We start from the raw sequence: 15,061 nt of genomic DNA on the forward strand, positions 1-15,061 counted from the left end.
CACTGAACTAGAACATAAGGGGCACAAGAAATAACTCTGGAAAGGTCATCTGAACTTGGCTCCTAAAGGTACAATGAAAATTTAGACTTCATTTTTACAAGTTATTTTCACGGTTATGATATAGGGAGGTCCCTATGACAGGAGATTCACATAACCCTAAAAATATTAAAACATTCTTATGCTAAAGCATCCTCTCCGTCCTAAATCAGAAAAATATTCTTAACACAAAGGGTCTGCATTGTCAGAATCCCATCATTTGGGATCCTTTATTTCCTGTTAATGGAACCCCATGGAGTCTCGGAGGCTTTCTCTACCTCTGGTGCTGGACCACACTCACACAACTCCAACTCCTACTCGCCCCTGGTCCACCCTCCTACTCACTTGATGCAGTCACTAGGCAAAAGTTCTATATGCAAAAAGCCCTATCTTCTCAATATGGCTAAAAACCTCCACAGTAAACTCGTTGCCTAGGTAGCAGTGTGGAAGAGAAGCACAGCAAATTCTGCAAACACTGTCAGCGTGCTTCTACCTTAAAAAGCAGTCTGTCTTCGTCAACAATTCAAGAGAGCAGTATTCATCCGGCTTCAAAAAGCAATCCTGAAATGGGGATATATTTTCTTTCTTCAACTTCCGGTCCTGGCACCACATTTTTGAGTTGAGTGACAGCTGACACGGTGGATTTCCTCTCCAGTTACTATTAATGTCACCAACAACAAATTCTTATTTATCATTTTATAATACATCACCTCACTGAATACGCATAATGCTTGTAGGGGAGAAAAATGATAAGTCAAAACGGGAAAGGGATCAGGTCAAAGATCCAGATCTTCTGGCTTCAAATCCTGTGCCCTCCCCACCATGCCATGCTGTCATATAATCGTGAACATCCTGTTTTACAGCTGACAGAGCTGCCTCCTAGGCAGAGAAGTGCAGGGTCTCCTTGAATCGCTTGGAGTCAGGAAGGCTGTATGGGATTTCTTAATCCATTGTAGGAACTGCTGAGTCATACTTTATTTTAGTCAAACCAGACTATTAGGGAAACTCCCTTAATGTAAATAATAAGTTTGAGCCTTAAGTAATGAAGCTCATTTTATCTTTTTCATTAGAGCAATTAGCAGGTAAGATTGCTTTGATCTCCTCTACAATTGACATGGTTCCCTTTTAGTTACTTTGTAGGTATGTGTGGAGATGGAGCCAATGACTGTGGGGTAAGTAGCTGTCAGTGTGTCAATTGTACTTGCTTCAAGCCCTGTAAGAGATTGTATCCCCTGGGATATATACCACCTCCATTCCTCTTGAAGGAGAAACTGATGTGGACGGTTTGGAAAGGTTTTAACCAAAGCCACGCAATGACTCAGTGGTCAGTACAGACTAAATGGAGTAGAATTTGGTTCTGGATTCCCCATTTCTTTGGCTAGGTGTCCCAGTGCCATCTCTTTCTTATGTGGCAGGCAGAGCAAAATTTGATCATCTCCTGGCCAGTGCTTGGGCCCACAAGCCACTTCGTGGGCAGCTTAACTAGCCTTTCTTGTGTGGCCTCAGGAGAGACGTGTGTGAGTGTGCATCTATACAGTAAGCTGACTCTTTGCTTTCAGGCTTTGAAAATGGCTCACGTGGGCATCTCTTTATCAGAGCAGGAAGCATCTGTGGCCTCACCTTTCACTTCCAAAACTCCAAACATTGAATGTGTACCTCACCTTATCAAGTAAGTAGGTACTTTTCCCCAGCATTGTTTTAATGTCTCTTGACTTTTAGGTGCAGACCCCTTTGTTTTACCAGGCAAAGACCAGTGGAAATGTGTGTCCCTGGGCGGGGAGGGTGCTTTGTGGGAGAAAGCAGTCAAACATTCTACTCCAGAGTGGACTTACCTCCTGGGAAAACAGTGGCATTTCTAATGAAAATCACTGAATAGATTATTTTTAGAAGATTAGAATCTGGAACTTGTTGCTGCTTTGAAAATGTCAATCATACTCTTCTTATTATTATTTTAAATGTATCTCCTTAGATACTTTCTTAATGGAGAATTGACAGAAACTTTCTCTTCCCTACTCGCTTTCCTTTCCTCTTGCCTCTTTATGCTTCCTTGGAATATCCTTCCTATTCCCAGTTTTCAGAATATTTATTTATCTTTGCTGCTTCTACTACAATTTCCCTTGGTGCTTTGTTCCCCTCCCCCAACCCCAGAATATGTACTTCTGCTGCATTTTGTTTGAATGATGGAGATGGTTAGCATCGTGGTTGCTTTTGGTTATTATAACTAGTATGTGTTTACAGTTTATAAAGTGCTTTAATGCCTAGTATCTTATACATCAAAACAGCCTGGAATTGTAGGGATGGTCACTATTTCTTTTACAAACAAAGAAATTGAGGCTCAGAGAACTTGATGTATCGAAGCTCACAGCCATATGGGATTGAAGATTGTATTAGAATTAATTTTGTTTCAATGTGTTTTATCTACAAATATCATACTCTTTCCACCACATTAAAATAGTGATTTGACTAGCTCCTCCCCATTTAAAAAATGTATTCATGCATTTGACAAATATTTATAAAGTAGGGACTTAGTGCCAGGAACAGTTGGAGGCACTGGGGACCCAGAAGCAAATAAATCGAACGTCCCTTGATCTCACGAAGCTTTCTTCCCGTGAAGAAGTTGGGCAATAAACACACACACAGAAAAATCAGGGGTAGTGTGAAAAGTTGGAGGATGGCTTGGGCAGCGGAATCGGCTGCTTCAGATGTGGTGGTGTGGGGAAGCCTTTCTAAGGAGGTGAGGGAGGAGGAGAAACCACCTTCTAGGCGGAATAAACAGCAGCAGCAAAGCCCTGATACAGGAGAAAGCCTGGTTTGAGGGTCAGGTTTTGGAATCCCAGGAAACCATTCTGACCAGAAGTAAATTTAAACTCTATTTTTCCCCAAATCAATGAAATAAAAGTGGCATTTCATAAGTACTCTACTTTACACTCTAAATATATACTATTCACTCAAAGTCAATCAACAGTAATACAAATGAACATGCTCATTGAGTCCAGTCTCTTTAAATTTGATGTATGCCTAATTTGAGTGTGCCTATTGTCTTAGTTCAGTTTTAGAAAAAGTTGGGACTGCCAGATGAAATTTGAATGAGATGTTTGCAAACTCCTGAAGCACCTGGAGCATGAAAATAGCCCCCAAACCTGCAATCTTATTTAAATTCCTCAGTTCACAGATGAAGAAACTGTGACCAAGAGAGGGAAAATGACCTTTCAAATCACATTAGTGAGTAGATATGAGATCTGGGACCAGTTCCCAGGTCTCCTGACTCAGAGCTGAAATAATGCCTGCAGACAGGACAAGAGTAACTCTATATTCGGGCTCCAAAGCTCAATCAAAGGCCTGTGGACCTTGGCCTGGAATTAGTCTTCCTTGAAAATCTAGCACACTGACTGCCGGCTCCCACTGGCTCAAGACTGTTGAGTCTGTCAGACAAACAATCGAATTATCAGGCTTTGGTTTTTTCTTCTGAGCTCAGCTGAACAGCACAGAATAACTGACCTCATTTCTTTTTGTGACTTTCATTTCATTACTCTTTCATTTCTTTTCTCACACAGGGAAGGACGTGCGGCTCTCGTTACCTCATTTTGCATGTTTAAGTACATGGCTCTGTACAGCATGATTCAGTATGTTGGTGTTCTGCTGCTCTACTGGGTATGACTTGAGACCTAGCCTCTTGGTTAGTGAGAGCTAAAACAAGTAGCAGTCACTGGCAATTTGCAATGCCTCTTAAAGAAAGAGTGCACATGGGATATTTCGAGTACCGACAGCCTCTCTAAAACTATCTTTAACGTTTTTGAAAGTAAATCAGAAATAGACAAGGATACAAAGGAAAAGTCGTTGGTGTCAGTTCTCTGACTCTCTGACAGAAGTTTCTTATCTCGTTGTAGCTGAGGTTCGGAACTGAAGGTAAACTTTCTCTCTCACTGTTGTTTTGGCTTGCCTGGACCAGGTCTCTATCTTCCCAGTTCCAGTGTGGTTCCACCCTAGCATAACATTGGTTGAAGAGATGCTTGTCTAATTGGGGTTCTGGTAAATGTTTCCTAACTGGCTCTCCCTGGAAACACAAACCCCAATCATTAATGTTTACCAATTTCAATGGCATAACTACTCCCACCATGGCTGATTTCAAGCTATCTACCTGACGTCACTGAACATGGAGTTGGGAAGAGATGTATTATACAGTAGCATACCATTCTATAGTACTTGCACCATATAGATACAAGAGATGTAAATAACCTTAAGACCATTGATAATATTTTAATGTAGGAAAATGATTAGAGAGTGCTGAGTTTTGTTTATTTATTACCTGTGTTTTTAGTACAATTTATTTAATGGTAAATTTATATAATTTAAGTTTTTATATTGGCTGTGTTTAAAAACCAGCTCACGGAATTCCTGAAAATTTAACAGTTGACTTTCATGAGCTAGTACAAAGCAGCATATCACTGATTCCCTGAATACAGGGACTTGAAAATTGACATATCATGGCCCCCATAGCACATAGGTCTTGTGATGGTTTTTACTATTTAACAAAATATAAAAGGAGAAAAGACATATCTAGTATTTGTGAGCTCAACACGTGGGCTTATTCTGTTAAGTAACACTGAGAAAGTGAATTCCACTTGTGCTGAAGTTATCTAGATTCATCTCTATGTCTTGCCCCCTTGCTCCTGGTATGAAGGTTTTTACTTCCATTATTTTCAGATTATGTAAGTCCTTTTCCTCTCACTGATGAATGGGCTGGAAAAGGAGAGGCTGTTTATAGAAACTTGGCCCTATTTTGGAATCCCAATAACTCATTATGCTCAAAAGTAGAGTTAAACACGGGTCATCATTATCTCCTTTCCACGAAGGGGGTGGAGGGGGGAAGGAAGCAAGTTTCTTGAAATCAGTAAGACATGAACATTTTTTTTTCAAGAATATCAAGATGCTTTATTAGGACTTTCTAACAGCACCCAAGAACGCAAATAGTGGGTTTAGTTATTCTCATTTTCCATTGGTGAAATTTAGGTAAGATCACCACACATTTGTCACTGACCATTGGGAATGTATCATTTTGTTGTGCCAGACCAAACCCCACCCTTTCTGCTAACAAGTAGAAAAGAGAGCAGAGATGAATCAGAGTGAGATGTTCCCCTCAACAGGGGTGACACTGATGCTCAAAGGAGCAGCCCAGAAAACACACTGCAGTGGCCCTCCTGGCTAGAAAGGAGTTTGCAGGCTTGTCTTTGGTACCCTTGCTGATATGACCAGGCCCCTGACCATACCATCTCCTTGGTAATTTACTTGAAAATCCTATGTTGCAGTGAGAAAATGAGTGCAATTGTTGTCACATTTCATCCAGAAGGTTATAACTTTTTTGAGCCACTTTCCTTTTTATTTTCAGGAGACAAACAGCCTTTCAAATTACCAGTTTCTGTTCCAGGATCTGGCCATTACAACTCTTATTGGTGTAACAAGTAAGACGTCTTTTAAATTTTCTTCTCAGAGATACTCCCCTCCACTTGCTTCCCTCTGCCCCTGCAGGATTAGTCCACCATTGAGGGGTAGCAGCTATAGCCGCAGTGATGAGTGACGTATTCCCAAAGGGGTATGGTATGCAGAGAGAGAAAGAGGAAATAGAATCTTCATTTTTAAGTGTTGAAAGTGTTAGCAAAGGAAAAGCTGGCTCGTTGTTTTGCTGTTTTCCACAAAATATAGAGCTTCTATAAATGGTCACTAAACCTTTAAAATGAAAAAAAGCACCTTGAAAATCAGGAACACTGACTTCAGTGTGCTTTTAGGTATAGTTATGGTCCAAATGTGCCCAATTTATAGAAGCTAAATGGCTTTTATGTTTCCCATTTCCAATCCTCTCAGGATTTAGAACAGAGATTAAATGTAATCTTGCCGTTATGCCACTCTCACCCACCACCTCCTGACTAATATATGAATTGTCTCCCCAGTTTCCCCGCTATGGGATTTTTCCATATTCTATCCATCATCTTTACCATATTCTCTGCTTTTCTCTCTTATATATGAATGCCACCAGCTCCACTTGTACTTTAAATCCTACTTGCTCCTACCTCCTCAAGGATTTTGTTACTGGAATGATCTTTTTCTGTATCACCAACTTTTCTCTGGTCCACTGGATCATTCCAATCAGCAGATAAATATATTTTTGTATCTTCTTTCTTTAAAACCTCTTCCATGACCCCAAATCTACCATTAGCTGCTGTGCCCTTTATTCTCAAACTTCCCAAACAGTTGAGTAGACCCACTTTGTCCACTTGCCATCTCTAATTCTATTGTCATTTCGTTTCAGTCAGCCAGATTCTAATGTTCATGGGCATGAATTTGGATTCTGGGCCTGTGCAGTTGTTTGGTGGAAGGCAGCGGTTTCTTGGCACATATGTAACAGCCATCTCTCCAAAAAATTGTAGATATGCGTGTATATGCATATGCATAGAAGCTTATTATAAGCTTTACTAAAAAGAAAAATGTGTAGGGAGCAATTATCAAATAACAATAAAGTATACATTACTCTTTCTTGCAAATTCCATTTAGCCAATGGATTCTCACAGAATGCTTTAACTGAATTTCATCAAAGTCTTGTATCCATAGTCAATATATTGTTGTGATTGATGACTGAAATAGTTCTGATGTGAATGAATGTTCATTGACGTTTTTCTTTACCTGAGTGAGCAAAACAACACAGGCTTATGTTGAAACTTTAATCATTCATCAGTCATGTGAGCAACTTATTTGGATAATAGTTCTTGAAATCTGGAAGAATATTTCCTCAGTTAAAAAACAATTGTTCATGATGTAATGGCTACAGACGTGACACACGTTTAAGTTCAATCTCCATTATTAACTTTAAGAACAGAGATAATGCTAAACTGTAGTAAAATCATTAGGACGTTATCAGTTCTGAGTATTCATTATCTTTGTTTTTAAGATAATATTTATTTAATTGCAACTTTATATAGTGTTCTTCTAATAATGGCCATATTTAATAATTGGCTTACAAACTTAGTGGCAGTTGGCTCTTGTGAGCTCGTATGAGCCAGCTCCAGACACCACTGGCTGGGAGGGTCCACATTACTGATACATTCAAAAATACCAGCGTATACACACTACTGTATATAAAGTAGGAAAACAACAAGGACCTACTGCATAAAACAGGGAACTATACTCAATATCTTGTAATAATCTGTAACGGAAAAGAATCTGAAAAAGAATATATATATACATATATATATATATATATATATATATATATATATATATATATATATATAACTGAATCACTTTGTTGTACTAACACAACATTGTAAATTAACTATACTTCTATACAAAAAAAAAAAGTACCAATCTTAGACTGCCTCTTCCACATGCCTCCTGGTCTTGCTTTCACACTGTTTCCACTATTTCATCTTATACCTCGTCATCATAATCTTAACAGCTATCAAGCCAACTTATCGTTTAAAAAACTTGCTCAAAAGCTTTGCTTTCAGAGGACATACTCAAGGAGAATAAGTACTATCCACACTTCGGCTGTCTCTTCCCCAACACTGCTCTTGTCAAGTCCACCAATGACTTCCTTGCGGTCAACAGTACTGATCACTTCTCTTTCCTCATTGTACTTGGATCTCTCAACAGCACTCTTATCCTTCAAAAGGTTTCTTCTCTTGGCTTTTGTGATGCCACACACTCCTGAATTATCTATTGCCTTAATGAATACAGCTTCCTCATGTCTTTTGCTGGTCTCTGCTCCTTGACCTGTGCTCTAACTTTTAGAATGTTCCAAGGCTTGCTTGTTCTTAGGTTCTCTTGTCTTTTCAATCTACACAATCTCCCTAAGTGATTTCAACCAATTCTATGGCTTTAATGTCATCCGTATGCTGATGAATCCCAAATTTATGTCTCTAGGCTTGATGTCTATCCTGAATTCTGGAAATGCAACTGCTAAGCATCTAATCTTGGATATTTAACAGGACGGAGACTTAGTGTGCCCAAACAGAATGCTTTATTCTATCAGATCTGATATTCAACAAAATTATTAAATATTTACTGAGTGTCTGGTTTGTACTACTTACTGTAATAGGCACTTGACATACATCAGTGGAAAAAACCATAGAAATTCCTTTCCTCATGGAGCTTGTATTCTATTGAAATAGTACCACAATTTACCAAGTTGTTCACATCGAAGACCCGGAGTCATCCTTAATTTCCCTCTTTTCTTCACCTTTACATATATCTATATATATACAATTCCTATTGGCTCTACCTCCGAAACACATCCTACATAGCTTCTCTCCATCCCTATTGTAGCCACTGTCACAAAGCCATGTCACCTCCCCTGTGGATTACTGCGGTACCTTCACAACTGATCTTGCCTCTGCTCTTGCTGACTTCTCCTCACCCCAATTTACCTTTCACACGGTAGTAAGAGTGTTGTCTTTTAAATGTAAACTTTATTGTCATCCTTCCCATTTCCACTAAATCCAAAGTCTTACATGATCCAGCTCCGGCCTACTTCTCCAGCTTCACCTCTAACCATATTGCTACCCACTTACTTGTTCCAGACACCCTGGTCTTTCTGTCTTGTGAGCATTGCCAAGCTTGTGGGCACCTCAGCACCTTTGTTTTTGCTATTTTCTTTGCCTAAAATACTCTCCCTGTAGATCTGCCTATGGTTTTGGCTTTTTCTTATTAGTCAGAAAAATGTCACCACTTCAGATAGGTCACTTTAAATAGTGACCAAGCCAGTTATTCTCTATCACCACACGTTCTGCATTATTTTTTTCACACTACTTTTCACAATCTGAAATTATGATATTTACCTATGTTTTTATTTGTTTTTGCCTGCCTCCCCTCACTCAGCATGTGCACTTCGTGAGAACAGCACCTTGTCTATCCTGATCGCTGCTGTATTCCCAATACTTCTAACAGTGTCGGACATATCAAAGGAGCTCATTAAATATTTGTTAAATCTACTGTAAGAACACCCTTGGACAGTCCTTACTGTTAACAGAGTAATCCTTTACATCAAGCCAGATCTACCTCTGTGTAACTTTTCACCCATCTCAGTCTTCAGTTCTGCCATTTGGGGTGGCAGAGAATAGTCTGATTTTTCTCTCCAGAATAGTCCTTCAGATATTTGAAAACAGCTCTCATTTCTTCTGTGATTATTCTCTTTCCCATAACAAGCATCTCCAGATTTTTCTCTATTTTTTGATATAATTCATTGTGAAAAGAAGATGGAAAACACTGCAAGAGATAACTAAGAAAAAAACCACCTATATCCTCCTATATCCTGCTATCCAGAGCTAACCAGTTAAAACATTTTGATGTATTCCCTTCCAATTATATATATATACACACACACACGCACACACACACGTATAGATAAAGAAATTTGAATTATGTTTTCTATATAATAGTTGTGTATCCTGGTTTTCTTAGTTTAACTTTATGACCACTTTTTAAAAAAATTATTTATTTATTTATTTATTTATGGCTGTGTTGGGTCTTCATTTCTGTGCGAGGGCTTTCTCTAGTGGTGGCAAGCGGGAGCCACTCCTCATCGCGGTGTGCGGGCCTCTCATTATCGCGGCCTCTCCCGTTGCGGAGCACAGGCTCCAGACGCGCAGGCTCAGCAATTGCGGCCCACGGGCTTAGTTGCTCCGCGGCATGTGGGATCCTCCCAGACCAGGGCTCGAACCCGCGTCCCCCACACTGGCAGGCAGACTCTCAACCACTGCGCCACCAGGGAAGCCCATGACCACTTATTTATGTGTAAATATTTTCATTCTTTTTTATTGTCGTAAATTATACATAACATAATATTTGCCATTTTCACCATTTTTAAGTGTACAATTCAGGAGCATTAATTACATTCACAACATTGTGCAACCATCACCACTATCTATTTCTATTTTTTTTCATCACCCCAAACAGAAACTCTTTACCCATTAAGCAATAACTCCCATTGCCCCTCAACCTAGCCTCTGATAACCGCTCAACTATTTTTTGTCTCTATGAATTTGCCAGTTCAAGATGTTTCAAATAAGTTGAACCATACAATGTTTGTCCCTTTGTTTCTGGCATATCTTATTCGCATAATTCTTTCATGATTCATCTATGTTGTAGCATGTTTCAGAACTTCATTCGTTTTTATGGCTGAATAATATTCCATTATATATATACCACATTTTAATGTTGATGTGTTGAAACTCAACTGATTTTTATGTGTTGATCTTGTATCCTGCAACATAGCTGAATTCATTTATCAACTCTAGCAGTTTTCTTGAGGATTCTTTGGGATTTCCAATATTCAGTATCATGTCACTTGTGAATAGAGATAGTTTTACTTCTTTCCTCCAACTTGAATGACTTTTATTTCTTTTTCTTCTATAATTGCTCTAGATAGAACTTCTAATGCAATGCTGAATAACAGTGGTGAAAGTAGGCATCCTTGTTTTGTTCCTGATTTTAGGGGGGAAAGCTTTCAATCTTTCACCCTTGAGTGTGATGTTAACTGTAGGTTTTTTATTACATAATATATAATTATGAGGATTACATGTAATATGCTAAATGTGTAACAATCTAGTTTGAATAGGTACCTTAACTTTAGTAGCATATAAAAACTCTGCTACTTTACAGGTCTGTCTCCTCCTTTTATGCTGTTGTAGTCAAATTACATCTTTATCCATTGTGTGCCCAATAACATATGTATATAATTGTTTTTTTATGCATTTGTCTTTTAAATCATGTAGGAATAAAAAGCTGAGTTAAAAAACACAAATACAATAATATAGGATTTTATATTTGCCCAAATAATTACCTTTACTGGGCAAAATGCGTATGTCAATAAAGAGATAGAAATTATAAAAGAGGATTCTTTAAAAAGAATGTCTTTGGGCTTCATTTTAAAATTTCCTTCTCTTTAATACTCTCCTTTTGTTCACATTATTTCTCTGATTTCCTTCAGTTCTTTGAGCATGTTAAAAACAGTTGTATTAAAGTCTTTGCCCAGTTAGTCCAACGTCTGGGCTTCCTCAGAAATAATTTCTGTCAATTTATTTTATTCCATTAAATATTATAATGTTGTAACTCTGGAAATCAGATTCTTTCCCTTCCCCAGGGCTTGATGTTTTTTGTTTTGCTGCTTTTTGAAGACTGTAGTAGTCCATTTATTTAGTGACTTTTCTAAACTATTTTTGCAAAGATTAGATCAGTTGTCATGTGTGGTGACTAAAATCTCTATTGCTTTAGCTTTTGTTCAGCTAGTGTTTTGACAGAGATATCCATGAGTTGAATTCCACGAGTTTAAAAACATGAACAAAGAAATACCTCTCCCAGTCTTTGCAGACTAGTTCTGTGCTGGGGCACTTCAACACTTAACTAAGCTTGTGCTGAGTCTAGCAATTATCCAGGGCTGAAAGCTTAGGGTCTTTTCTGGTCTTTTCTGAGCATACATCTTTGGCAGGCATATGGCTTTCTATATTCCCCAACATGCACAGGTACTTTTGAATACCATAATTTTCCAAATAAATGCTCCTTTACTTTTCTTTCTAGGCTTCAGGTTGTTATTTTATGTCTCAACTGTAATCTTTTGCTCCCCATGACTATGGGTAGCTTGTTAGCCTTAACAGTGTTTTTAAGGAGTGCATGCTGCTTTTCCACCCTGACTAAGTTTTGTATTAGGCAAAACAGAGATGATCACCTTGCATCAGTTCTCCAGGTAGCTCCCAGACAGGTTAGAACAGACAGACACAATAATTTGTGGATAAAGTCTGCTTTTCCCCTTTTGTAACCAGGGACCAGGATCCCCCGCTGGGAATGCAGACAACCATGTTCAAGATTGCCATTGAGCTAAGGAGGGAGGGGGGCAAGGGCAAGTAAAAATGCCACAAAGCTTTCTTCCCATTTTTAAGTTGTCTTTTTCTTAATTCAGCATTTGCTTGGTTGCTGTAAACTTTCGTCTGTTTTTCAGAGTTCTGACAAAGTTGCTTCTGACAGTTTCCTTTTGTTTTTCAATGTTTCTGTGGAGGGATGGGATGTTGGAGTTGCTAATCTGCCATTTGGTTGATGTCACTCCTCATTTTGTTATTAAATATTTGAAAACATTACTTCTTAGTGACTGTATGTCGTTTCATTATAGAGATGTACCATAATTTATTGTAAATGATGCTGTGATGAACATCTTCCTACATCTCTGATTTTTTAGCTTAGGATAAATTTCCAGAAATGGAATAGCTATGTCAAAGGTTATGAACATTTTTCAATCTCTTCATATTTATTGCCAAATTGCCCTGCAGAAGGTATTTTTGTGTCAATATACATTTCCACAAGGAGTGTATGAGAGTGCTCACTTCATCACTTCCTCATCTATAATTTAATAGTCTTTGCTTATTTAATAGGGGGGAAAAGGGCATCTTGTTGTTGTTCTATGTCTGCTCTTTCAAGAATTCCTCATATGACTTGAGTTTGAATTCATTCATTGTTTTATTCCCTTACTTTGTGATGTATCAATATTTCAATTTGTCAATTTCCTCAGATATATGGGCCCAAGAAGTTACACCATTCTTCTGATGAAGAATACAAAATTTTCCTGCTCTCATATACATATAAAACTTGAATTTATTTTATAGTGAATTTGAATGGTGCCTATCCCAAGCTGGTGCCTTTCAGACCTGCAGGACGGCTGATCTCCCCGCCTCTGCTGCTTTCTGTGATTCTCAACATTCTTCTCAGCCTGGCCATGCACATTGTGGGCTTCATTCTGGTTCAGAGTCAACCTTGGTATTCCATGGGGATGCACAGGTACGATCACAGCCTTAGATTGTCACATTCTAATTTCTGTCAAACATCATCTGGCCCATATGTTGGGAGGCAAATGGGTCTTCATTCTACTAAAGCTTTGGCTTCCTTAAGGCCCTTGGCAGTTTTCCAGTGATCTCTTCTTTGTAGCACAGCTTGGTGGCATCATTCATTAGCACTTATCTTTGCTCATCTTGAATGATAGTAAACTCTGACCATCTTTTTTATCTAGGGTAACCATGCATTATAGTTTGGCTAGGCAGCCCTATTTTAAGCCTGATATCCCAAAGAAATGATTATATTTTTTCCTTTTACATTCAAATCTGTGCCTGTTGGATGATAAATTGTATAGTCACACTACTTGTAAATGTTCAGAAATCTGAAGCAAATAGAGGGAAGTGTCATGACTTACTCATATCTTTTTTCTCTCACATAGTCTTAATACATTATTGGTGCCCAACTTATTGAATAAATAACTTGTTGGATCTGTTATCTATCTATCTATCTATTGATATCTATCTATCATCTATCTATCAATCATCTATCCATCTACCCAAAATATAGATCTATACATGCTGGTTTCTTTTTCCTTACTTTTCAATATATTCTTTCCCAAAGTGTAGGCAATTATAGAAGCATTGAGGACATGTAGTTGTGTAGATACATATGCTTCGTAAGGGATTGTCATCTCACTTCATTAGCTTCTTTGGTTTCCTTTTTAGTACCTGCACAGTGCAAAATGAAACCACCTCAAAGTTAACCATTTCTCCAACTGCTCCAGATAAGATCGGAAGTAATGGTGTCTTCACAAGTTTTGAGAACACTACTATATGGTTCTTGGGAACAATCAACTGTATCATTGTGGCTCTTGTCTTCTCTAAAGGGAAACCATTTAGGCAGCCCACCTACACAAACTGTGAGTAGAACTGTACCATATCAGAGGTGAGAGGTCATCAGAGAGGAGAATAGATACTTCGGGTCACTCAAGGAGCAATTGCAGAGTTGGCACTCATCTAGGGTCTTCTGACTTCCACTCCAGGTCTCTGTAAACACATGCAGCCTTATTTCCTGGTCCTTTGCTACCTCCCTCAAAGCTGCATTAAATACTAGAGTTTCTTAATCCACCTCTTCCCTTCCCTAGAAATTTGTCTCTAGGTATCTTTTCATGGGTTCACTCCAAATTGGGAAGACACGTTTAATTCTCTGCTTGTTAGTACTTGTCAGAATTCATCTCAGAGGAGATGGGGAGAAGGTCACAGCACTCAGTTGGAAGTGTCTCCTGCCATGAATACAATGGTTGGGATGACACTGTGTGATTGGCAGTTCTGGGAGCGGGTCCAGCCTGGAGGAGCCTGACTATAGAAAGTTGTTGAGATTCTTGGCCAAAGTACCTCTCACCTCCTTAGAGTCTGGGCTGAGGGTGGGGGTGAGTGTTAGGAGAAGTAGGTGACCTGTTTAGCTTTTGGGACATGTATTTGCATAGCATCACTACCCCTCTAATTGGGAAAATTTAGAAGCACAAGTTGAAGAATCAATATCCTCAGAAAAATTTGTTCGGAGAAAATTATTTTGCTCTTCTTCTTGGGATGAGGAAGCAATCGAATGCTGACCTCCGCATGATTGCAATTCAAACATTTGTTTATTTACAGCCCTCCATTTTCCCAGAAAAGGATTTGAAGCAGATGATTTTTGTTTAACATCTTTATTGGAGTATAATTGCTTTACAATGGTGTGTTAGTTTCTGCTTTATAACAAAGTGAACCAGCTATACACATACATGTAAGGCAGATGATTTGCATTAAAGAGACTCAGATACTTGGTTATCTCCAAGGCATTTTTTGAAAATGTTATTTTGTCAGTATTACCCTATATGTATGTCCCATTTTTATTAATTGAAACATATAACATGCATGTGAAATTTTCCACTTACCTCAAGGACATACATAGAAATCGTAGAGGTGAGACCCATTGCATAGAAATGAGTACTTTTTATCTATTTTGCTGAGTTTGGATGTAGAAATCAAGTAAATCTAATCAGTGTTAATCTAGAGTATGTGTATCAATGGATGTGATACTCTGGACTCAGATTTCTCTAAATGATAGCTTGTGTTCTTATTTCCGCAGATATATTTGTCCTTGTGCTGGTCATACAGCTGAGTGTGTGTCTATTCATTCTATTTGCCGATATTCCAGAATTATATAGGCGTCTGGATGT

General features: G+C 38.5%; 1 protein-coding gene across 10 annotated transcripts in view; it reads left to right on the top strand.

Moving 5' to 3' along the window:
• The window catches only part of ATP13A4 (ATPase 13A4), a 139,033-nt gene that overhangs the window by 116,239 nt on the left and 7,733 nt on the right, over positions 1–15,061 (top strand). For 3 of the 10 annotated variants that reach the window (XM_082393121.1, XM_082393123.1, XM_082393124.1), the window contains exons 22-28: positions 1,166–1,208; positions 1,596–1,705; positions 3,591–3,687; positions 5,423–5,495; positions 12,678–12,849; positions 13,569–13,762; positions 14,971–15,059. In XM_082393121.1, the coding sequence (XP_082249247.1) occupies positions 1,166–1,208; positions 1,596–1,705; positions 3,591–3,687; positions 5,423–5,495; positions 12,678–12,849; positions 13,569–13,762; positions 14,971–15,059 (778 nt within the window). Of the gene's footprint in view, positions 1–1,165; positions 1,209–1,595; positions 1,706–3,590; positions 3,713–5,422; positions 5,496–12,677; positions 12,850–13,568; positions 13,763–14,970; positions 15,060–15,061 lie in introns of those variants that run through there. The other 7 variants (XM_082393125.1, XM_082393129.1, XM_082393126.1 and 4 more) reach the window with 7 other exon arrangements.

Source organism: Balaenoptera borealis (genome assembly GCF_965194805.1).
Source record: "Balaenoptera borealis genome assembly, chromosome: 5".
In the NCBI taxonomy this organism is placed as follows: domain Eukaryota; kingdom Metazoa; phylum Chordata; class Mammalia; order Artiodactyla; family Balaenopteridae; genus Balaenoptera; species Balaenoptera borealis.